This window comes from Monodelphis domestica, chromosome 3 (assembly GCF_027887165.1).
Source record: "Monodelphis domestica isolate mMonDom1 chromosome 3, mMonDom1.pri, whole genome shotgun sequence".
Classification (NCBI taxonomy): Eukaryota; Metazoa; Chordata; class Mammalia; order Didelphimorphia; family Didelphidae; genus Monodelphis; species Monodelphis domestica.
This window is the reverse complement of record NC_077229.1, coordinates 22245485-22267014: the sequence shown is the minus strand read 5'-3', so window position 1 is coordinate 22267014 and position 21530 is coordinate 22245485. Positions and strand designations below refer to the sequence as shown.

At 65.3% G+C, this 21530-nt stretch overlaps 1 protein-coding gene across 1 annotated transcript; it reads left to right on the top strand.

Annotated features, from left to right (window-relative positions):
• Positions 1-50: 50 nt before the first annotated feature.
• KREMEN1 (kringle containing transmembrane protein 1) lies at positions 51-21061 on the top strand. Its single transcript, XM_056821550.1, is given in 12 exon segments — positions 51-269; positions 8502-8664; positions 9856-9947; positions 17716-17840; positions 18377-18530; positions 19393-19409; positions 19411-19726; positions 19854-19876; positions 19879-20014; positions 20490-20575; positions 20729-20857; positions 20859-21061. Coding segments are annotated over 12 exon segments (1452 nt in total). The 5' UTR covers positions 51-181; the 3' UTR covers positions 20982-21061.
• Positions 21062-21530: the final 469 nt, after the last annotated feature.

Here is a 21530-nt window from a genome sequence, read left to right as displayed (position 1 = left end):
GGGGCGAAGGAGGGCGGGTCGCACGTGGGGGGCGGGCCCTCGGGGCGGGGTCGGCCCGCGGGGCGGGGCCTGGCCGGGCAGATGCTCGGGGTTCCGCGTCCCGCTCCCATGGCCGGCCCCAGCTCCCCGCGCTCCCCCTGCTCCCCCGGGCCGCGCCCCGGGGCCCCTCACTGACCAGCCCATGGCGCCACCCGCCGCCCGCCTCGCCCTGCTCTCCGCCGCGCTGGCGTTGGCCGCCCGCCCCGGACCCGGACCTGGAGAGGCTCCCGGTGAGTGACCGACCCCCGGGGCCCGCACCCCCGCCGGGCGGGGGAAACTGAGGCCCAGGATCCCCGCCTCTGGGATCCTCTAGACTAGCTCCGGCCCCCGTGCGAGGGGCCACGATCATACTACAAAGGAGAAACTGAGGCTTGGAGAGCAGAGTGAGTCCCCAGGGGTCACGCAGGAGGACTCCGTGGGAGTGCGTGGGAGAAGCCCCGCGGCTGGGGCCCCTTCTCTCAGCCACTTAGAGAGCCCCTGGGGGCTGCCCCGTGGCCCTAAAAGTCACAGCTAGCGCTCTCTCAGGGTGGGGTGCTGAGGGTGTGTACATTAATGTGTGTAGATATCTCTGGGGGTAAATTTCTGTGTCACACACACCCCGCCGCCACCGCCGAGCTGCACACATCTCTGGGACTGGGCAAGTGGGAGGCTCAGGCTCCGTCCTCCGCTGGGAAACGAGAGGATGGCATGAGGGAACCCCGAGGGCTTCCAGCTCTGACATCTGCGACCCTCGTGTGGCTGCATACAGCAAAGCGGGGTCTCCACTTGTTTTCCAGCCCCCGCAGCCCCGCTGGGCACCTCCTCCGCCTCCCCTCTCCTCCCTGGGTACGCTGGGGTTTATGTAACTTTATTCCTTCAGAGCAAGCCAGATTTGCTCTTGCACGCTGCAGCTGTGGCGCTTTTTGTCAGGGAACACACCCCGCTTTGCCCGGAGATAGTCCAGAACTGTGAGTGGCAGCTGCCTGTGAGACGAGCCGCCGGAAGCCCCCCTTTGCGCCTTCAGGTTCCCCACAAAGAGTGGGGAGGGGGTGCCAGGCGGTGGGGGGAGGGAGGAGGGGCTGTGGCTGCCTCGCCCAATGGGCAGATGTGCAGTTCTGAGCTCTGACTGTCAGTTTCCCAAGATAGAGTAGGACCTGCTCCATGGGGAGCGTAAGTAGGGGAAAGGGAACCACCGGCCTGTCCTTGGACAAAGGCAGAAGCCACTCCCAGGTGGGGCACCCGCAGGTGAAAGGCACACTTTACACACCCTCCCTTCCAGCCTGCTGCTTGGGGAGTGAATGGAGGGCGGAGAGGTTATTCCCTCTCTCCCCCCTCCCAGAAGTGCCTGTTGTTTGGAAAGCAGGGAGGGGAGGCCGGCCGTGCCCAGCGTGAGGGCCGGGAGGTTCTCCTCAAAGCCACCTCCTAGAAGGAGCGTCCGGCGGCGCTCTCTGTGCCAGAGACAAAGCCCCAAACCGTGGTGGGCTTCCTGGCCTCGGTTTCCTTAGGTGTAAAATGGCCCACCTTCCCTAGTGTGGGCTGGAGGCGGCTCCCCTTTGCCCTGGGCCCCCCCCTCCGGCGGGATGCCCTTGGCTGGGTATTAAGTGGTGGGAGCCCGGGAGCACCAGGGGGCGGCAGGAGACGAGGCCCTGCCTTCGGCCCACGTGCCTGAGCCCACTGGAAAGGGCCTGTTGGGACCCCGCAGCCTCCCTGGGACCTCCCTGGCCTCTCTTCTTCCAGCCCATTTCCAGGAAAAGCCCCCAGTGCGGGAGCGTCACCTCCAAGCTCCTCTCAATAAAGAGCCGTCTCGCTCCGAGGACCTGCCAAATGCATCACTTTATTATTTTTTCAATACTGTAATTTTCTCGGAGTTTTGTGGATGGAAAAAATTGTTTCAGCCCTTGGGTTCAGCACAGCAGTGCAGCCTGCCTGCTGGTGGTTTGTGGAGTCTGGCTCCCCAAGAGCAGTCGGCTCATCCCGGGGCCAGGATCTCCCCAGGTGCATGCTGGTCCGGGCTCTGGATGGTTCCTCCCACGCCCTCGGGAGAGGCTGCACTCAGGAGGGGGTGGGACGGATGGCCCCGGCGCCCTGCCCCTCCTGCCCTTCCATCCAGGCTGCCCGGGCTCGGGCACCCTGAACCCCCGAAGCTGTCCAGCTAGCGGCGGGCTGCGGATGGGGTTCTGGTCCGGCCCTTCGGAGCCGAGGGACCCAGGCGGGCTTCTCTCCCGGCCTTGTCCGCTCTGGCAAGCCGTGGGGATGCCGCCGGGCCCGTTTGCCTGACGGGGGGCCCTCTGGGTGCCTCAGTTTCCTCGCCAGACGGCTCCTGATGGTCCTCCCAGCCTGGGCCACCGCGATCCTTCTCGGGGACTTTCAGCCAGCCACGTCCCTCTGTGGGCTTCCTCATGGCGGTGTAGGGGGCGGGATGCCAGGCTTGAATAAAGAAGGCAGCCCGTGCTGCCGGCGTCAGGGAGGCCCGGGCTCCGGTCTTGCTTCAGGCGAGCCCCTTGCCAGCCCCGGGCCTCAGTTTCCACATCTGTCAAATGGGGGGCTTGAGCTGGACAGCATCATTCCCTCCCGAGCCTGTCCCTGCCCCGGGGGCTCCAGAGAGTTGTCCTTCCCTCTCTGCAGCGAGCTGCACCCCTCTGGGGAGGACCAGAATGGGGCGTGCTTTCAGGCTGCCCCCTGGGCAGGGCCAGAGTGTGGGGAGAGCAAGCCGCCAGCTCACCGTCCTCCATAGGTCACTCGCCGTTTCCCATCACCTTGTCTTTGCCCGCCAGGTGCCCCCCCAAAGGGCAAAAGCTGTCTCCCTCCTGAAGGGACCTCGAGGCGGTTAGCTCAGGGAGGGGGCCGGACGGGAGTTCGAGCCTTCCAGCGGCGTGCGGGCCGGCCCTGCCCCAGAAAAGCCCAACGGCCAGAGCACAGGGGCTGCGGGCACGGCCTTCCCAACCGCCTCGCTGGCTCCGCCATGACTCGGGTTCCAATTCTGCCTCCCAGGCCTGCCTTCCTCTGGGGCGCCGCTGCTGTTCCCTGGAAGGTCAGAGGCGCTTTGGGGCCACCCGGGGAGGGGGGGGGCTCGGGTTCGGCCAAGCGAGGGCTCCGAGTTATCCCAGAGGCCAGGCCGGACCCTCCAGCGGGGCGGGGCCACATTTGGGCCAGGGTGCTGTGGGGCAGGACTCGAACCCTCCTCCCCCGGCTTGCAGGCCGGCCCTCTCTGTGCTCCCTGGATGTCCCCCGAGGCTCGGAGGGAGGAGACAACCCTTTGGAACCCGATTCCCCGCCAGAGCCGGATCAGCCAGGCGGCAGCTGTGGCTTTGGGGGACGCCGGCCGGGGAGAAATGGATCCCCAGAACATTTGTCGCCTCTGAGCGGCTCCCCGAAATCTCTTGTTGTTGCTAATAAAAGGGTCCTTTTAGGTGCAGGAGCGGATAGTGGGTGCCGGGGCGGGGGGGCGAGGGCCGGCCGCCCCCTCCCTTCCTCGCTGGCTCTGGGTAAAGCCGGGCCCACCGAGGGCTCAGAAGCGTGTGGAGGCCGGGGAGCCCAGGCGCTCTGGTGTTGGGCTGGGAAGGCCAGGTAGTGAGCCTGCCGTCCCTGGGGCGGGCACTGTGAGAGCGGGCCCACAGCCAAGGACCGCAGGAGGCCTGGGCACGGGGAGGGGCAGGTGGGCTTGAGAAGAGGCCGGGCCGGGAGAGAGCCTTGAAGGCCGGCACACGGCCAGGAGCCAGGGCAGTCCTCTAGCGAAGGCTGGGCCATGGGGGGCCGGGGGGGGGGGGGAGCTGCGAGGCTCCGGCCAGGGGCCCCTCCGCTCCCCGCCAGAAGCCCACGAGGGGATCCTCTTTCACTGCAGGCAAATACCTCCGTGGCCCGGGCTTGTGCCCGAGCGGCCTCCGGAGTGCCGCGCTGGGTGGGAGGCGGGACCCTGACATGCACAGTCCTGTCCGTCCCTCCCACAGCACGGGGACCCTCGGAGGGGAGCCCCCTCCCTGCCCCCCTCGCCGGGCCCAGCCTCTGCTGTCCCTGATTGCATCCCTGGCAGGTCGCCCGGCATTCACATTGGATTGTTTGACTTGCCACAAGGGAGGGGCACAGTGGGGGGGGGCTCCCCACGGCCCAGGGGGAGAAGGCAGGGGGGGCTCCCCAAGGCCCAGGGGGAGAAGGCAGGGAGGACTCCCCATGGCCCAGGGGGAGAAGGCAGGGAGGACTCCCCAAGGCCCAGGGGGAGAAGGCAGGGAGGACTCCCCAAGGCCCAGGGGGAGAAGATGGGGGGGCTCCTCAAGGCCCAGGGGGAGAAGATGGGGGGGCTCCCCAAGGCCCAGGGGGAGAAGGCAGGGAGGACTCCCCATGGCCCAGGGGGAGAAGGCAGGGAGGGCTCCCCAAGGCCCAGGGGGAGAAGGCAGGGAGGACTCCCCAAGGCCCAGGGGGAGAAGGCAGGGAGGGCTCCCCACAGCCCAGGGGGAGCAGGCAGGGAGGGCTCCCCAAGGCCCAGGGGGAGAAGGTGGGGGGGCTCCCCAAGGCCCAGGGGGAGAAGGCAGGGAGGACTCCCCACGGCCCAGGGGGAGAAGGTGAGGGGGCTCCCCAAGGCCCAGGGGGAGAAGGCGGGGAGGGCTCCCCAAGGCCCAGGGGGAGAAGGCTGGCCTCCAGTGCCCCCCCAGAAAGCCAGCCTCCATTCTTCCCTGGGGGGTCCCCCATTGTGGCTGAGCTGTCCCCTCAGCCCGGGTGACGGATGGATTTTGCAAAAACACTTCTGGACCCTTGAAGCAGAGAGAAGTCAGAGGAAGTATCTGTGGAGCCAGTCTGAGGCTTGATGAGAAACACGGCACCCAGCGGGGGCTGTCTGGGGGGGCTGCCGTCACCGCCGGCCAATGGGAGCCCAGTATGTAAATCACGCGCTGCTGTGCGATCTATAAAAATTCATCTTCAAAGAAAATTATTGGGCTGGCAGAGATATTTTTAATAAGGACTCCAGAGCCCATATTTGTTTTTCTTTGATGTCCCCCAAAGCCCCTTCTGGTTTGAATCAGCTCGTTCCCACATGAAGTACAGTGGAAAGCTCCAAGGAGGAGGCGGCCCTGCGCAGGCTGGCCGGCCTCCCGCCCGGCCTCCCAGCTCCAGGCTCCCATGACCAGGGGCTGTTTGGGCATCCGCCGAGGGCCTTCCGCCGTCCCCTCCCGCCATGCTTTGCTCTTTCATTAAAGTGTTTCTGTTGTCTAATTATATCCTTCCCATCAAATTAGAGGCTGCAGCATCTGGTTGGGGCCTGGAAGCGCCGCCATCTGCACCTGGGCCGCGGGCAGGCCTTCTCCGGGGAGGCTCGCTGAAGAGGAGCCTCTTCTAGGCTCGGGTGGGCACGTGCTCTGGGCCCGGCGGCCGGCTCCTGGGGGGCTCCTCCGCGCTGGCTAGTCGGCGGGTGCGCTCGGGGAAGCCTCGCTGCACGCCCCTCCCTGGATGGCGGGTCCGGTTTCCCCAGCAGAGAAGCGGCCTGGTCACGGCCTGGAGGCCCTGCTCAGCGCCCTGGCCGGGCCCCTCGCTGCCTGGGGGGGCCCAAGGGGTCCTCGCCGCCCGTGCAGCCTGGCCGGGAGCTCCAGGCCAGCGCCGTCCCCGCAGCTCCCAGCAGGCCGCTGGCTCAGGTCTCCCAGCAGGATCCAGGCGGAAGAGAGACGCCCAGGCCTGGAGGCCGGCCCGGGCCGAGAAGTCAGATGGGGGGTGGGAGCAAGCCCAGAGGCGCTCCCTCCTGGGACCCAGCCCAGTCTCTGCCCAGGGTCGGGCGGGCCTCCCCAGCTCTGCGCAGGAGCCTCGTCTCTTCTCCGGGCGAGCTCAGCCCTCGTGCCTTCGAGCGTTCCGACCCCGGGTAGGGAAAGAAGGGCTTTGGGGTCCGGACCCAGAGAGCCGGGATGGGGGGGGAGACGTGCTGGGGAGGGGCCCTGGGGCTGCCCCGACGGAGGGGAGAGGGCGGCCGGGGGGACCGAGGGAGCGGAGGCCAGGCTGGCCGGAGACGGGGCTCGTGAGGCCAGCGAGCCAGCGTTGTGCCCATCCCCCTCGCTGGACCTCGGCTTGTTCCGCCGTACCACAGGGGCCCGTCTCTCCCCGGCTTCCCTCACAAGGGCTTGGAAAGGTCCGGCGCTCTCCCGGTGTCTCCACACCGAGGGGTGTCCTGGGCCGCCTTCTCTGGAGAGGCCCCGCACCAGGGATGCCGCCGGCCCCTGACCGGTGAGAGATCTGCCCGCTCACCCGGGGCCTAAGAGCTTTGGAACCCCCGAGCCCAGGCCTGGCCAAGGGGCCTCCCGGCCGTTCCTACCTCCTTTCCCTGCAGGGCCTCTCCCCGTAGCCTCCCTCCCTCCCTTGGAGGCTGATCCAGGAAGCATTTTTTCAAGATCCCTTTTAGCATAAAATCCCAACCTGGACTTGGGCCTCTCCTTGGCCTCCCTCCCACCATCCCCTGTATTTAGCACTTCAAAGATCTGTGACTTCGTCCGTCCGTCCGTCCATCCAATGGTTTTCCCTCTTGACCACTCAGCCTCCTCGTCCTTCTATGCGGCCATCCTTGGATGGCCGGCCTTGTGGGGATGAGCAGACATGGCCCAGCCTGCCCCGCTCTGATGGGGTGCTCGTGCTCTGCTCCCGGGCTTGTGTCCACTGGCAGGGCCCCCAGGAGCCCGGTCAGGCCCAACAGAAGCTGTGGCCGGCACAATCCTCGGCTGGCCCCCAAGAGTACCCCCGGGGCCCCGGATGCCCCCTGCCCTCTGCAGACAGACCCCGGGGCCCCCGGACGCCCCCTGCCCTCTGCAGACAGACCCCGGGGGGCCCGGACGCCCCCTGCCCTCTGCAGACAGACCCCGGGGGGCCCGGACGCCCCCTGCCCTCTGCAGACAGACCCCGGGGGGCCCGGACGCCCCCTGCCCTCTGCAGACAGACCCCGGGGGGCCCGGACGCCCCCTGCCCTCTGCAGACAGACCCCGGGGCCCCCGGACGCCCCCTGCCCTCTGCAGACAGACCCCGGGGCCCCCGGACGCCCCCTGCCCTCTGCAGACAGACCCCGGGGGCCCCAGAAGCTTCGGAGAACCCTGGGAAAGGAGGTGAACCAAGGTGCTGGGCTGGGGAGGGCCTTCCTTCGGCCACGCTGGCAGCTTTGCCGAGCCTTCTTGGTTCCCACGTTACCGGACTTGCCGGGCCTCGGACTGTTTGAAGGCAGCAGCCCAGCCCGAGCTGCCGGAGCTCCCAGACGCGGCCGGCCGGCCTCCCCTTTGTGGCACAGATGGGCACACGGAGGCCCGTGAGGATGAAGCGACTCGTTCGGGGTCACCCAAGCCGCGTCTCTGGCCAGTTTCTCCAGCCGACTGAGGCTCGACTGAACGAGGAGAATCTGGGCACGAGACCAGAGCCAGCCGTCACGCTGCATCTTGGCGCCAGAACGGAGGCCGCCGATCGCCACTCGTCTGGGCCGGGACTGCCTGGGAGACGGTCAGCCGGACGCAGAGGGGAGGCAGAGGCCGAGAGGCTCGGAGCTAGGCTGGGGGCCCGTGGGCGGGCGGCATTGGGCCCGGGTTCCAGCGTTGCCTTCGTGGCTCGCCCCCTCGGACGGTGGTCGACTTCCTCCTCCCAACCCGTCCTCTCCAGAAAGGAAGGGACGGGAGGGGATGATTTCCGGCGTCCGTCCTGCTCTCCGACGGCTGACCAGCGGCTCTTCTCCCCTCCGGCACTGCCCTGCCTTCGTCTCTGCCTCTTCCCCACAGAGCGCAGAGCAGCCTCGCCTTCCTTACGGGCTGTGAAGGAGGCCCAAAAGGCTGTCAGGAGGGATTTGGCCGAGGAGGCCCTGGGACAGACTCCGTGACTCCTCTGAGGTGGGGTGGGGGGCACGCGGGTCCTTCCCCGGGCGCCACGGGGCTGCCTTCGGGAAGAGGCTGTAGGAAAGGCGGCCTGGGCCGGGCCCAGACGGCGTTCGGGGGAAGCCTCCCCAGAGAAGGCCTCGTCCGCCTCCCTCCCCTCGCGCCGCTTTGCCCGGAGCTCTGGGCACGTGGGGCCTCGCCCCTGTGGCGGCTCCGTCCGTCGCCTGCGGTCCGGAAGCCGCCTCCTCCTCTCCGGCTCCCCCACTGCCCGGGCGCCGGCCCTTCGTGCAGAGAAAAGCAGGAGGAGATGCAGGGTCTGTGCGCTGCCGGGCTGGGGGCGCCCCTCGAGCAAAGGCTCTTGCTCTGGGCCGTGGCCTCTGTTTGGGGTTCTTAAGCCCTCCCTTCCGTCCTGGGAGTGCTCTTCGGCTCAGGAGGGCCTCCTGGCTTCGGGGGGGGCTCTCCTCCACGGGGGTCCCCCACACGGGAGGGAGGGCTGTGACTCACGACTAGGGCGGCCTGATTAGAGCCGGGACCCCCTCGGCGCCCCCACAGTTCCAGGGGAGCGTCCGCCCCCAGCCCGACCCAGATCAGGGTTTCCCGGTCCCTCCGGCTTCTCTGGGCCCGGGGCGCCGCTGACCGCAGCCTCTCCTGGGTGCTTCCTTCCAGAGTGCTTCACGGCCAACGGAGTGGACTACCGAGGCCGGCAGAACTGGACGGCGCCGCACGGAGGGAAGGCCTGCCTCTTCTGGAACGAGACCTTCCAGCATCCCTACAACACCCTCAAGTACCCCCACGGAGAGGGCGGCCTGGGCGACCACAACTACTGCAGGTGAGGGGGGCTGCGTCCAGGCGCCTGGCTGAGGGGACCCCCCCCGCCCCCTCCTGTCCCGAGGGGGGGGCAGCTGTCCGCCCCGCAGACGCCGCGTCCCCCGCTGGAGCGGCTGCAGCTGTGCACACCCGGCCGCGCTTGAGGCCCTGGCTGGGACCCCTCACGTGATTCAGGGCTCAGGAATGTGGGGCTGAGTTGTTGGAACAGGTGCAGGCGCTGCGCTTCCCCGGCTCCGGGCTCCCCGGAGGGCCAGACGGGAGGCGGGCCGGATCGGAACCGGGAACCTCTCGGCCTCCTCATTTCCCTCCTCCGAGGGGGGCTTCCTAGGCAGAGGGCCGAGGCCGCCGGCTAAAGCTGTCTGCGAAGGCCCTTCTCTGTGGCAGCCGCTGGGCACAAAGGGAGCCCCTCCCCCACCCGCGCCCTGCCCCCCAGTGCTCGGGAAGCTTGACACACCGGACCTGAATGACAAGTTTCCAAGGATCCTGATCCCCCAGAGGCCCCCAAAGGGGCGGGCGGGCCCTGCCCCGGCGGCCTTCTCGGTGCCAGGGCCCGCCCCCTGCTCATCCAGGCCCGGCTCGGTGCTGCCCAAGAGGTGGAGAGCGACGGGGCCGGCTTGGGCCGGGAATCAAGGCCCATTGTGCGTGCCCGGCTTCCGGGCCCAGACGGCTGGGCCCGCTCTCGGAGCCCGTTTCCGGCCCAGCCCAGGGTCAGGTGGGCAGGGGCCCGGCCTCCCTGCCTCGTGGCCGCCCTCGGGGGAGGCTCAGCTCATTCCCCCTTTCCCAACGTGTTTGATATCCCTAAACAGTGAAACGTGAGCCGGCCCGAGCCCCAGAGGCAGCAGGTGAGGAGGGGTCGGGGCCCCCGGCCCGCCCCAGAGTCCGGTGAAGCCCCCTCCTTGTCTCCTAAGAGCCAGACCCCCCCCCCCCCCCAGCCTCTCCCCGCGGCCTCCTAATGCCTAAACTGCCCCGCACTTGTGGCCTGCTCAGGGCAGGGGCCGGTCACGTCCCGGAGGCCTGGCTGATGCCTGGATTCTGCGAGGACGCTCCCTGCCTTTCCCAAATGGTGCCGGAACCTCTGCCGTGCCGGGGCCGCCAGGGCCGAAGGCCGGGGCTCCTGAGCCGGGGAGGGAGGCCAAAGGCCAGAGGCCCCAACAAGGCCTGAGCCCGGACTCCCGTCTTCTCCTCCCCACAGGAACCCCGACGGCGACGTGAGTCCCTGGTGCTACGTGGCCGAGCATGAGGACGGGGTCTACTGGAAGTTCTGCGAGATCCCGGCCTGCCAGAGTAAGCGAGGGGGCCGGGGGGCTGCGGGCCCCATGGACGCCGGGAGGCCTCTCTGAGCCCCGGGATCTCCCCGCCCTCCCGGTGCGTCTCAGCTGTCGGCCCCTGTCGGGAGCAGAGATCAGCTGTTGACTCGGCCGTGCTCTGGGGGGGCCTCCCCTCCCCCGGCTCACATTCCCCCCTCCACGCCCCAGGAGATGGAGCCCTGGCCTCGGCACCCCCCCTTGGCCTCGCCTCTGTGAACTCCGTTTTCTCCTCCATAAAATGGGCTGATAAGACTTGCACTTCTGCCCCCATGGGGTGGCTAAGTTATGGCCCCCAGAGACTTGGTTCAGCCTTGGGGGGGCAGGGGGTTCGCCTTTGTGCCCCAACAGCGTGATCAAAGAGAGTGATGAGGATCCAGTCATGGGGAGCCTGGGGGTCCTTGGGCAGCGCCCCCTCCCGGCCCTCTGTGTCCATGGCCGGGCAGTCCAGGTGGCCTATATTTGCCAGGCGCTGGAGGCACCCGGAGGTGGGCGGCAGCCGTTAAGCAGCAGATGGGTTTTCTGTTTTTTGTCCCGCCCTGGGAAAAACTGGGGTTCCTTCCCTCGAAACTTGGCCCTGTCCCTTTATCCCCAAGTCACCTGATGGGATGATTTACCGCCCTGGAGGCCTGGGCCAGCGGCCTTCACTCTGTGCACCTGTTTGTGCGGCTCTGAAACATCTCCCCGGCCTGAGGCCCAGCCAGGCGCCATCTTGTGTGGCTTCATGGCGTGGCCCCGGGCCTGGGGCTCCTACAGAGGCAACCCCGGTTCCGCATGCCCTGGCCCCTATGGGGGGGCACAGAAACCAGCAGCCCGGCTCCAGCATTGCTCATGGGCTGCCCTTTGGGGATTTAGCCCCCAGCAGCCGCCCCGTCGGCGCCGGCCTTCATTCCTTTTTCCACCTGTGCGCCATTATTCATGCCAGTGTGGAGAAGGCCGCCAGGGAGGAGCCCCTTCCTTGGGAGCTGGCCATAGGAAAGGAAGGGGAGGAGAACAGATGCCTGGCCGGAGCCGGGGGAAGAGGCCGTCATCCTGTCCCCAGGGGCCACTGCCCTGCGGGCCTCCTCCCGTGGACGGGCTCAGGAGGGAGGAGTCAGAGCCGGGGCCTGTGTGCTCTCTCCCGTCAAGGGGCCTCGCGAGCCCCCCAAGCAGCCCTCCAGGGGTCTGTTGCGGGGCCTTGCCGGGCTCCCCGTTCGGACATCTGGGCCAGCGCGTCTGAGGATCGGTGTCGCTCAGCGGGCGGCAGAGGCTCCTTCAGGCCGGACGGGCCTCTTTACGAACGACACTCGCCGTCTGTCTGTGAAGCGCATCTGCCGGCCCGGATCACACAGGAAATGCTTCGCTACGGCCAGAGCCCTGGAAAGGGCCCGTCTGTGCAGGGCGGCTGCAATCAGGCCGGAAGGCGTACGGCCAAAGGCGAGGCTGGCCGGGGCTTCATTGTGCCGGCCCGGAGCCCTCTCGGCGGCTCAGAGAGCGGAGTCAGCTTTGCCCTTCCTGCCAAGAGGACCCCCCCCCCCCCGGCAGCGCGTCCCTTCTCCTGTGCCTGCCGTGTTCGTGTCCAGTCAGCCCCCCATCGAGGGGAGTCCCAGCTCCCGGCAGGCCCTCGACGCTCACTACGCGCCCGTGAAGGCCGGCCGCCAGGCAGAGGCCAGAGGGTGGCGGCGCACCAGCCGGCCTTCATGGGGGTCTGCCGGGCACCCTCCTGGCAGCGGGCTGGCTGTGCAGATGCGGAGACAGAGCGCCGCTCCCGGCAGCCGCCTCGACATCCTGGGATGTGAAACGGCACGTGCCGGCCCGGGTGGAGAACCGAGCCAGGAGCCGGGGCGCTCCCGGGTCCTTCCGGGCGGGTGACCCCGGACACGGTGTTGATTCTAAGGCGAAGGCCGAGCCGGGGCCGGGCCCGGCGGCCCGAGCAGCTCCCTTCGGGCCCTCCCTCCTGCCCTGTGCCCAGCCTGCCTGACTGCTTTCAGGGCCTTTTGTAGTTTCACTCTACGTCCGGGGCTCTCCCCCAGGGAGGTGCAAGCCAGGCAGAGCCCGTCCCGAGGCGGAGATGCGCAGGCACCCTCCAAGCCGCCTTCCCCAGGAGGGCCCTTTCCCGGCTCCGAGCAGGCTGGCCGGGCAGAGGAGGCAGGATGGGAGCAGGGGGAAGGGATGCGTCAGGGAGAGAAGGAAGACCGGCCGGCCGGCCCCGGGAGGGAGGACTCCGGCGCCCAGAAGGGTCTCCCAATGTCCAGCCTCCATTTTCAAGTCCCCGCCACCCGCTCTGAGGCCAGGCAGGACATTCAGGATCCTCTTTGCATGCGACAGCCTCCGGCCCCTCCTCCGGCCGCTGCCCGGCTCTGTCAGGATCCGAGCTGACCCCCGAGGGCTCAGACGCCGGCCCTGCTGCGGCCTTCCCCAGGCCTCTTTGGGGAAGACAAGGATCATGGAGTTGGCCGAGGGCCGTGACGCAGACCCTCGCGGCGCCTGGCGCAGGAAGTGATCCTTCCCCTCTGCGGGACGCGGCCCCCGCTCGCCGGTGAGCACGGCCTCCCTCCTGGCTCCAGGCTCCATGAGGACTCTCCCCTCCCCAGAGCGCTCCTCTGCCGGAACAAGCTGCTCTCGGTCCTTTGAAGCAGAGCGCCGGCTTTCCAGCCTCCGAGCTGCGGTGAGCGAGAGGGACGTCGGTGCCCTTGAGAGACGGGGTGCCCCGGCCGGCGCCCGCTTCCTCCCCCCATCCTCGGTCGCGGCTGAGAAAGCGTCCCCACCGAGTTCCTGCCGGCTCTCGGCCTGATGGAAATGACTTCTCTTAAGCTCCTTGTGCAGGATGGAGGCCGCCACAAGGCTTTCCTGAGGCCGCATCCCCCTGGGCTGGAGATAGGACGGAATCCAGTTCCCTATTTCCTCTTGGGCCTTCGGCTCCTCGGGGCTGGTTAGGTCTACACCAGCCCCTGACACCCCATAGCACATTTGCCAGCAGCCCCATTTTACAGGCAGAGCTCAGGGCTCTTTGCTCCAGGGTGGGCACTCTCTCTGCTGTACTGGCTGCTTCTTTCTCTTGCCCTAAACCCCAGGCCATGCACCTCGGACCTATAGCCAGCCAATGAGTGCTGGCTGGGGGAGGCCCCTTGTCTGTCCCCTGGGCACCCTATGAGCCCCAGACCCCCCCCCCCACCTCCCAGAAGTCGAGCCTCAGAGCCTGAGGTACCTGTTGGCCCTCCAAGGCCTTCTAACTCTGAAATAAAATATCTTTGGTGTTTAAAAGACGAAAAAGGCTGGTTCTCTGGAACGCTGCCCTCTCCAGAATGCTCCGGCCCCTCCTCTTTTCTGGAGAGCTGAGGGATCACCAACACCATTCTTGGCACAAATAGGGCGGAGAACCATCCACAGATGTCACTGATGTGTGGGGCTGGCTCGCCTTAGGAAGCCCTCTGGATGGGCAGGGCCAAGATGGTGGCCCAGAAGCAGGGAAAGCTCAAACCACCATGAGGATCCTCTCCAACCAACCTTCAAACAATGCCCCCAGACGAATACTGGAGTGAAAGAACCAACAAGCAGAAGGAGTGGCCCAGTTTTCCTGTGAGGCATTGGAAAGCGCCTGGGTCACTGGGGTGAGAGGGCGTGAGGAGCAAGCCACCAGCGAGCCCCACGACCCCACGTCTACTGTTCCAGGACTGAACCTGCGCTCAAGCCAACATCCAGACCGGAGATCCTGCCTAAGCCAACAGCAGCGCAGCCCAGCGCACCCCCCTAAAGTTCCAAGCAAGTGTAGCTTCAGGGCCAGACTCCCAGTGAGAGACAGTCTGTGCTGTGTGCCTGCTCTGGGTAAGCCCAGAGTAAGGCCAGAACCCCCAGCCCAAGCTTGTAGGGAGGACCTGAGTCCCGGCTTGAGGCCATCTGCATGGCACTCTGGGTCTGCATAAGCTCAGAGCTAGGCCCTCTGATCCCCCAGAGTGCTGGCCTGTGAGAGCCCAGACCTAGCTAAAGCTCAAGGCAGAGTCCCAGGGCAAGGCAATCAGTCCACAGTGTGCTGGACCTGGTCAAGGCCAGAGTGATACCAAAAGCCCCTGCCCAAGCCTGAGGGTAGACCTCAAGCCCCAGCATAGGGTAACGCACAGTGCTCTGAGCCCTGCAAGTCAGCAGCAGTCTCAGGGAGTGATTGAATTAGCAGGGGGAAGGGGCTTTTGTTGCTCCCAGCCCACAAGCCATCATTCCACTTTGGAAGAACTGAAACTTGCAGAAACCCAGAAATAGAGCTAAGGGTAACATCAAGAGAGTGCCCTCTCTACCCTGAGAACAGAGCCCACCTTTAAAATAAAAGGGAAGTTAAGAAAAAGGCTGGGAAAATAAGCCAACATTAAAAAATCTAACAGTAGAAAAGTTTTATGGAGGTAACAAGGCATCAACAAAAAGGGGACAACAAAAGCAAAACACACCTGCGAAGGCTCAAAGAAAAATATGAATTGAACTCAGATTCTGGAGGAGCTCAAAAAGGATTTTTAAAAATCAGTTAAGAGTGAGAGAGGAAAAATGGGGAAGAGAAATGAAAGCAATGTAAGAAAAAATGAACCAAATGAAAGACTCAAGCTAATGGAAGAAAATCATTTCTTAAAATATTAGAATTAGAAAACTAGAAGCAAATGACTTCATGAAACATCAAGAAACAATAAAACAAAATCAAAAGAACAAACAATGTGAAATAGCTCATTGAAAAAACAACTGACATGGAAAATAGATCCAGGAGAAACCATTTTAAGAATTATTTGACTACCTGAAAGCCATGATTTTTAAAAAAGCCTGGACATCATAATACAAGAAAGCCCTCTGGATTGAGGCTTTGAGGACCTGGATTTAAGGACTGCTGCTATCACTGACTGACTGAGTGACCTTGGGGCAATCACTCTCTCTGGTTCTCAGCTCTAAGAATTCAGATGATCTTCCCTGTCTTAGACTAGAATTCTGTGAACTTCCAGGACACTTTGTCATAGAAGCCAAGAGTGCCAGTGGCCTCCCCCAGCCGATCTGCTATGCCCCCTCATTCAATGGTTGCACCCCAGTGAATGCCTCACTTCCTTTGTCACAACCTTTATCCACAGAGCCATTGGTTTCCTTTTCATTTTAATCAAGGGATAGCTTGTCTTCATATAACCTTCATTTCTGAATTTATCACTCCCCCTTCTTTAGCTGCTGTGATAAAGAAAAAAAAATAATCATAATCAACTAGAATTTCTGTAACACCTGAAGGTTTAAAAAGCACCTTGTGGATAAAAAAAGCCATTCAGTAAACCAACCAACACATTAGCTAAGTTTGAAAGTCTGATAGTTGATGTGGTCATGGTGGTGGTAGTTGCTCAGTCATTTCAGTCATGTCTATCTCTTCATGACTCCATTTTGAATTTTCTTGGCAGAGATCCTAGAGTGATTGGCCATTTCCTTCTCCAGTTCGTTTTATAGATGAGGAAACTGAGTCCAACAGGGTTAGGTGACTTGCCCAAGGTCACACAGCTAAGTGTCTTAGACTGGATTTAAACTCCAGGCCTGGTGCACTATCCATTACATCAGTAGTCTGTAAAGTATTCCCTAGCCATAGTCCTGGACCTTTAGGAAGAAGGAAGGGCATTTTCTCATCTTTTCTAGGGGAAGTTTGGCCATTGTGATCCATGGCATTGTCTCTGGTGCTTTCCTTCTCCATCGCTGTCACTGTACATGCTCACTTGACTGTGCCCTGGACCAGCTAACCTGTCCTAAGCTGCTCCCGGTTCCCCATTTTTGGCATTGTTTATGGCACAACCCTGTTTTGTTCCATTCATGGCTGTTACCATTCCAGGTTCCTTACCTGGCTACTCCGTGCACAAACAAGGCCTTCCATCCCTATCCCCAGAACTGGAATTCTCTCATTTCTCATCTCTAGCCTCCTGGTTCCGTTCAAGTCTTAACTAAAACGCTGCCTTCTGCAAAGAGCCTTTTCTCATCCTCCGTCATGCCAGAGCTTCGGGGGCCCAGGACAGAGCCCTGAGGAGCCCCTCCAATTAGAGGGCAAAGGAGATAGAGGAGTGGTCAGAGAGGTAGGAGGAGACCCAGGAGACAGAGAGAGCGATTAGCGTCCGAGGCTTCAGAGAAGCCAACGAATGAGGACTGAGCAAAGGCTACTGGATTTGACAAGTCGGGTGTCATTGGTAACTGGAGAGAGCAGAGAGCAAAAGGTGGGAGTGAGCCGTGCCAAAGCTTGGTGGCATGACGGGGCTCGGGATTCAGGAGAGAAGTGGGGAGCAAGGTGGGGACAAGAGGAGAGACGGGAGTATAGGGGAGACGGCCTGGGGGACAATGGGAGTGTGGCCCAAGAGAGAGGGCAAAGGAAGAAAGGAAAGCCAGTGGATTCCAGATTTCTCCGACATGGAGGCGCCATATTTGTGAGTGCCTGGGCTGAGGTGCGATGGAGGGGGAGCTCGTGGGAGGAGATGAGGTGGAGGAACTGAGTGCTCAGGGCATTGGAGGGAGAGTCAGTAGGTCTGTGGCAGCCCCTAGTATAGAAGCCAGGTGCCAAGCTCATTGAGGAAGGAAGGGGTCTCCAGGCAGAGGCTGCCAGGATTCAAACCCACGTCTTGTGACTTCACATCCAACCCCACTGCCTTTGTTTGAACCTTCTTTCAGTGGCCTGAAATCCCCCCACTTCCCAAACAAACCTCCCCTTCCCAGGAACACTGCACCTTCCACCCAGCACCCTGTGTCCCCCCCGAGGCTGCTGGCCCTTCTGGGTGGGATAGGAGGAAGAAGGGTCATTCAGGGGGCTCAGCGGTGGGCTGGGCCTCCCTCCTGTCCGCCTTCCGAGAGTGCGGCCTCCAAGCCAAGTTGTCTGTCTGCCATTGATGCTCCCAGGCAAGGGGCCAGCCGGCTTGTGGGGTCCCCCACACTTAGGAATGAAAGAGCCACGTCTGGGGTGCCAGCATAACCGTCCCCCGTGAACGAGACGGCTCCGAGCCTGGCTGGTCCGGAGACCAGGCCTCAGGGAGGTCTCGCTGCGTCGTCAGAACTCGGGGGGAGCTGCTAAGGGGGAGGGGGGCTGGGGTGCAGGGGCCAGGTTCAAGTCTCTGAGCCTCTGCCTATTCCCTGGATGACTCTGCGGGAATCATTTCCCTAGCAGGCTCGATCTGAGGTCAGGAGACGCCAACATGAGTCACCAGACTCTTCTGGGAAACCCCTCTCCCTTGTGGGGAGACTTCCTGGCCGAGGACAGCCCTGCTAGTCTGGGCCTCCAGAGGACAATCCGCTCGTCCCCCAATGGGGCCCCCTTCCTGCCTGGAGGACTGGACAAGTCCTTCCCCTCTCAGAAGTTGCTGGGGGAATGGGGGCCTCAGTTTCCTCCTTTGTAAAAGGTGGCTGATCTCATGGAGGCCAAGGCCAGCGGGTGCTGCTCCCGGGCCGCGTCACTGCTCTTACCAGGGCTTTCCCCGGTACTCCCGGCGCCTCCTGTCAAAGGCTCCTCCTCTAGTGCGCCTTTGCCTTTGGGTCAGGCTTGCGGCTCTGGCTTGGCTTGGTAGGGGCAGAGGCGGGGAGCTTCTGCCACCCAGAACCGTGGAACCTGTCTGTGTCCTGCCGGGGGGCCTCGGGCCAATCCTCTGCCCTGCTGGCCCCTGCTGGCCCCTGCTCCGTCCCCCGCCTGGTTCTGGTTCTCGGGTCCGCCCTCCGCTACGGGCCCTTCCCGGGTCTGCCGAGGCTCCTGGGAGCCCGTCTGGGCCACTCGGGGATCCTTTGCATGTTTTTTCTTTCAGTGCCTGGAAATCTGGGCTGCTACCGAGACCTCGGGAACCCGCCGCCTCTGACCGGAACCAGCAAGACGTCCAACAAGCTCACCATCCAGAACTGCATCAGTTTCTGCCGGAGCCAGAAGTTCAAGGTGACGCCACGTGGGCCCGCCCCAGGGGCTTCTGGGTGTCCTGGCCGGCCCGAGCAGCGCTCTTGTCTAATGAGGGGGGCCGAGAGTCGTTCATTAACTCTGGCAAAGATTGGGGGGTCCCCCTGCCGGGCCCGTCACCCCTACTCTGCCGCTTCTGGCCCAACAGCGACTCCCCTGAGAGGGACTGGTGGGGAGCTCCCTCTCGAGGCTCGGGCCCTGAGGCCCTCCTTCCTCGGACTTCCTCCCGTGGGTCCCCCTGGCTAAGCCCTCCTACCTAGAGGACCCCTAAACGCCCCAGGCCCCTCCCCAGCCTTTTGGACCTGGCCAAAGACGCCCCCCAAATGTGGCGCCTCACCCCACGGCCGGGCTTGAGCGGGAGGCCGCCCGGAGCCTGGGCTCTAAGGGAGGCCCGTGGCCCAGGCCCCCTGGAGGCCTCTCCTGGAGGGTCGGGCCTCCTCCCGGGCCCTTCCTTCCGCCCCGGGAGCTCGGCTCTGAGCGGCGCCCCGTCCCCTGGGCCTGGGCTTCTCTCCCCACAGTTTGCTGGGATGGAATCCGGTTACGCCTGTTTCTGCGGCAACAACCCCGATTACTGGAAGTACGGGGAGACGGCGAGCACCGAGTGCAACAGCATCTGCTTCGGGGATCACACCCAGCCCTGCGGCGGCGACGGGCGCATCATCCTCTTCGACAGTGAGTGGGGGGTACCGGGGGGGGGGGGACGCCCCTGCTGCTCCGCCCCGGCTGACCCGGCCTGTCTGGGCCTGTGTCTGATGGACGTCTGTCCCCAGAGGACTCGGCCGGGCTTCTACGGGGGGCCGGGGAGGGGGCCTCTGCAGAGAAGAGCTCGGATGCTCTGGGGGGCCACATTCCCACGGAATTGTGTCCGGGAACGGCAGCGCCTGAGACCCGAGGGGGAGGGGTTCAAGTGCTGCCTCTGCTCCCGAGCTCAGCCCCTGACAAGTGTGGAGGGAGGCAGGGGAGCCCCTGTGCTGAGGGGCTCGTAGGGTGTCCATTTTATAGCTGAGGAAACTGAGGCGGGTGGCGGAAGTGACTCACCTGGTCCCCCAGCTGGAAGGGGTGAGGCTGGATTTGAACTCAGGTCTTTCTGAGGCCAGGCCCCAGAGCTCTGTCCACTGGGCCACCTCGTTGCTCCTGGTCTTTGGACGCTTCCTGTTGGGTCTTCACACATCCTTTGGAAAGTGTTTGTCCTGATAGCTCACGTCTGATCGGCGCGGGTGGTCCACAGCCCGCTCCAGCCCCACCTCCTCTCGGTCCCTGAACCCCTCTGGGTGGGCCACGTAGGCTGGAGAAGGCTGGGGGGCAGCCAGGCGGTGGCAGAGGCAGGATCGGAACCCGCCCCCGGGACCCCACCTGGGTAGAGCAGGCTGGGAGAGTGAGGCCGGCGGCCTCCTTGTCTACAATCCCCCCTTGTGGCTGTTTGGGAGTGGGGGGAGGGCCCCCCCCAGCCTGCCCTTCCCTCGAGCCACGGGGTCAGGCGGAGGCGCCCCCTCCCTCCCCCCCCCTCCCCCGACACGTCGCCTCCCTCTGGCAGCCCTCATCGGAGCCTGCGGGGGGCAACTACACGGCCGCCTCCTCCGTCATCTACTCGCCCGACTTCCCCGACAACTACGCCACGGGGCGCGCCTGCTACTGGACCATCCGCGTCGCCGGCGCCGCGCGCATCCTCTTCAACTTCACCCTCTTCGACATCCGCGACGCGGCCGACATGGTGGAGCTGCTGGACGGCTACAGCCACCGCGTCCTGGCGCGCTTCGGCGGCCGCCACCGGCCTCCCCCGGCCTTCAACGTGTCCCTGGACTTCGTCATCCTGTACTTCTTCTCGGACCGCGTCAACCAGGCCCAGGGCTTCGCCGTCCTCTACCAGGGTGAGCCCCCGCCGCGGGGCCTGCTCGTCCCAGACCCCGGGGTTGGTCCTGGCTTCCCTGCTCCCTGGGGCGCAGGCCGGGGGGACCCCGAGTTCCTCCCTCACCCCCCCCCTTCTCGGGCTCTCAGCGCTCCAGGAGGAGGTGCCTGCGGTGGGGGCCCACCCCGCAACCAGAGCCTGGCCGAGGGCATCACGGAGCAGAGCAACCTGAGCGCCAGCGCGGCGCGCGCCTCCAAGGTGCTCTACGTCATCACGACCAGCCCCAGCCACCCTCCCCGCGCCGTCCCAGGTAGGCCCTCCCCCCGTCCTTCCCCCTCCGCAGCCACCAGGGGCCCCGGAAGCCCTCAGCCTGGACCCCTGGGTGCCTCCCCTCGGCTACTTCCCCTCGCCCGGCTGGGGGGGCACCGAGGGCTCCTCGAGGCGGGCGCAGCGCCCGGCACAAGTAGGACTTTTTAGATTGAGTCGCGGCCTAGCGGAGGGTGCGCAGACCAGGGGGCCGGAGCCGAGGGATCTCGGACAGCCGCGCCCCCGAGTCTTGGAAGTGACCCCAGACGAGGGGCGGAGCGAGGACTGGAACTCAGAAGGCCCGAGCGCCCCCCCCCCCGCCCCCCCGGCGGTGCCCCCTGGTCCCAAGCAGCTCTTTGTAGCGAGGCCCCGGTGCGTTGGAGAACGGCGCCGGTCATGGGTCTGGAGGGCCCCCAGGAAGCAGGGCCTGAAGGGGACACGGAGGCCCGGGCCTTCCCCAACGCCTCTGCCGTCCTCAGGGTGGACGATGTACGGCCTCGCCAGCCTCCTCATCCTCACCGTGACGGCCGTCCCTGGCCAAGGCCCTCCTGCACGTCACCTACAAGTAAGTGGGGCTCGGCAGCGGGAGGGGGAGGAAGGCGGGAGCCCGCCTGGAGGCAGGCCCTCTCCGGCCCTCACGGGGGGGGGGGGGGGGGGGGGGGGGGGGGGGGGGGACGAGCATCGCCCAAGGCCGGCCCCTTTATGACTTCCTGCTCAGAGTCTTCTCTGGGAAGTCCGGGCCTCCCCCTCAGGCGGAGCGGCGGCTGCTGGGCCCAGGACGACCCACGTGTGTGTCGCAGGGGCCCAGCGCATGGCCGCCGCCGGGGAGCTCAGGGACTGCCGCCAGGCCCGCGCGCCGGGGAGAGATCTGGAGCATCTTCTACGAGCCCGCCACGTCCGTCTCCATCTTCAAGAAGAAGCTCCGCGGCCAGAGCCAGCCCGATGACCGCAACCCCCTGGTGGGCGACTGAGGCCCGGCCCACCGCCGGAGCCTGCCGGGCGCCACCATCCCCATCCTCTGCCCGGCCCCGGGGAGGGGGGAGGGGGTGACCTGGGAGAGCTCCCCGGCGGGTCTGGGAGCCACCTTCCCCCCACTTCCGGCGGGCGTGTCGCTCCCCCGTCCCTGCCCGGCAGCGTTGGCACGTGGCGCGGGTCCTGAGCCCTGCGAAAGGAGACGCCGCACGGTGCCTGCACGTGGTCGGGCCCGGGACGCCGGCCCTGCTCCCGCCTGCTGCTCCGTGAGGCCAGAGCCCGGCTGGGCGCCTCGCCGGGCTCCCTCCCTGGAGGCCTCGTCCGTGGAGCGAGGACAGAGGAAGAGCTGGGACGCCCCCTCCCAGGACCCTCGGCCAGACCGCCGGGCTCCTCGCGGTGCTCCTGGATCCGCTTGCGAACCCCGGCACGGTGCGGGCCTCCTCCACGTCCTCCCCCACGCACGCAGGGGCGAGGCCGGGAGCCCGCCCAGGAACCAGAACAGCCAGAATGCGAGGCCCCCCAGAGCAGCTCTGGGGTTGGGGGTTCAG